Source organism: Octodon degus, unplaced genomic scaffold (genome assembly GCF_000260255.1).
Source record: "Octodon degus isolate 3935 unplaced genomic scaffold, OctDeg1.0 scaffold00116, whole genome shotgun sequence".
NCBI classification, from domain to species: Eukaryota; Metazoa; Chordata; class Mammalia; order Rodentia; family Octodontidae; genus Octodon; species Octodon degus.
In genome coordinates, this window is record NW_004524692.1 from 6,569,891 (window position 1) to 6,572,223 (window position 2,333).

A 2,333-nucleotide genomic window follows, 5' to 3' on the forward strand; every position below is an offset into this window, starting at 1 on the left:
AACTATATATCTATCCCAACCACTTTGAATACACAGATACAAAATGGACATTCATAAATTCAGAAATTTTAAATCTTTAAGTATTTGTTGCCTACCCCCTTCTACTTTGAGAATTCTAATTATGTAAGTTTCTTGATTTTGGCACAGAGCGAATGATTGTATGACCGATCTGTAAATTCTTCGTTTTTATTTTAGGCAATTTTCATTACGTTCATTTAAGTTTGTAAATAATTTTTTACGGTGTGCAATCTAGCTCGGAGACCTCCTGGGCTGGTGGGGCGAGTGTAAAAGAGGCGCGTCAGTTCCCTTTCTCAGCAGCAGTGGCCCCTTGCGAACCCTGAAATGCCTCATTTGATCCTTCAAAAGTCAGAAAGAAGAAAAGTATTACAGCTTACTCTCTGACAACTGGAACTTGTCCGAGGAGCCCATTTTCTTCTCCTACAAGCTCTAAAAAAATGGAAGTATAAAAATAGACCATCAAACGGGACGAGAAAACAACTGGGTCACCTCAGTGTAGCAGAAAGAAAGGGATGTCCACCAAAAGACAGTGATGAACTGGTGACCTTCTCCGAAGTTGAGAAATCGACGGAGGAAATTATGAAGACGAAACCTAAGGAGCCTACAGGTCGGCTTTTTCACTTTATTTACGTATCTTTGCATAATCTCTCGTACTCTGCTGCCGGTCTGTGCAAAAGAACAGGAGAGAAACCCATCCGGCCGCCAGCCCCACAGGCCTTAGAGGAGGGCAACAAGGAGTTTGAAAATCTCATGGGCACCTCCTTTATGTTCTTAAAGAAACAAGTCAGGAAAACCAAAGAGCTACTGATAAAAGTGACAAAACAAAAGCTGTTTGAAAATAAAAATTCAGGACTTCCTCACAAAGAATTAAGCCATCTTGACAGCTATGAATTCCTTAAAGCCACTTTAAACCCAGGCCCTTAGGAGAGAGGCGCGCATGGGCACGGCTTCTGTGTCTACCAGGTCACATTTTCGGGGCAGAAGAGACCTCTGGGGCTAATCTGTGCGGTGAATACCAGCCCCGAGCGCCAGTCAGGTGCACGTCTAGATAAAATTTCTTCTTCTTCTTCTTCTTCTTCTTCTTCTTCTTCTTCTTCTTCTTCTTCTTCTTCTTCTTCTTCTTCTTCTTCTTTTTTGCAGAATCAGGGATTGAAGTCAGGCCCTTGAGCTTGCCAGGGAAGTGCTTATTCCACTGAGTCATCTGCTGAACCATCTCCCTGGCCCCTAATGTGAGTCAGCACAGAGTGAGGAACCTGGCTTCTATGCAGGGTCACATACTTCCCCAGTTGTGGCACGTGCGTGGTAGGAATGGCTGTGCTTTGACCACCCCCTCCAGTTGCTGGAACTCAGGTTCCACCCAGTGGTGAAGGGAACAAGATAACATTTTTTCCACTGGTGTCCCAGCTGTGTAGTTTTTGAAAGAATGTCTGTGCTTAATCCAGGATGGCTTTAAACCAACTAATGAGCCGAGGCTGCCCTTGAACTTAAAGGCAATCCTCCTGCTGCAAACTCCTGAGTGCTGAGATGATAGACTTTCTCTCTCTTTTTTTTTTTTTTTTTTTTTTAACTTTTAGAAGTTTATTGTAGGGGCCAGGGAGATAGCTCAGTAGAATAAGCACTTGCCTGGCAAGCACAAGGGCCTGAGTTCAATCCCCGATTCCACCAAAAAGAAAAAAAAGCTTATTATAGCTAGGTGGTGGTACTTGCCTATAATCTCAGCACTTGAGAGGCTGAGGCAGAAGGATCATTGCCAGTTCCAGACCAGCCTGGGCTACAAAGTGAGCTCAAGGCCAGCCTGAACTGCATAGTGGGACCCTGTCTCAAAAATTAAAAAAAAGTTTCATTGTATATCCACTATGTCAGGAATGAGCTATTATTGGGGGGTGGGGATGAGCTGTCCCTCCCCAGTCACTCAGCATAGACCTGGCAGTGAAGCCTGTTAGTGTGGCTGTCACTCGCGACAGTGTAGGGGATAGCAGAATGTGTCATAACTCTAACAAGGTTTGCTCAAGATTTCAGTTTGAATTTCTGCAGGGGAATTATCAAGTAGTTGCCTTAAATTTTGACAAAATTAACGGTGTATCATGAAAATAAAAACTATGAAAGTTTGAAATAAAATTGAACAATTAAGGTTAAAAAAATAATGTGCAATCTATTATTTTTTGTGCAATCTATTATTAATCTCATGTTATGTATTCATTTCAGAAATAGTTCTCTAAAAAAAGGAAGAGAAAACCAAACTCAGAGATGCCCATCACCTGAGGAATGGTTGAGAAAGATGTGGTATTTTTACACAATGGAGTATTATTCAGCTA

The 2,333-nt window shown here is 42.2% G+C and overlaps 2 protein-coding genes across 2 annotated transcripts in view; both read left to right on the forward strand.

The window, feature by feature from the left end:
• Slamf6 (SLAM family member 6) overlaps positions 1-219 on the forward strand; it is a 68,132-nt gene extending 67,913 nt beyond the window's left edge. The window contains exon 7 of the mRNA XM_023699795.1: positions 196-219. Coding sequence (XP_023555563.1) covers positions 196-219 — 24 coding nt within the window. The remainder of the gene's footprint in view (positions 1-195) is intronic.
• Positions 220-350: 131 nt separating this feature from the next.
• Itgb3bp (integrin subunit beta 3 binding protein) lies at positions 351-996 on the forward strand (the record flags this gene model as incomplete). Its single annotated transcript, XM_004639988.2, is given in 4 exon segments — positions 351-458; positions 460-602; positions 604-625; positions 733-996. Coding segments are annotated over 4 exon segments (483 nt in total), but the record flags the coding sequence as incomplete, so codon positions are not given.
• Between the last annotated feature and the right edge of the window lie 1,337 nt (positions 997-2,333).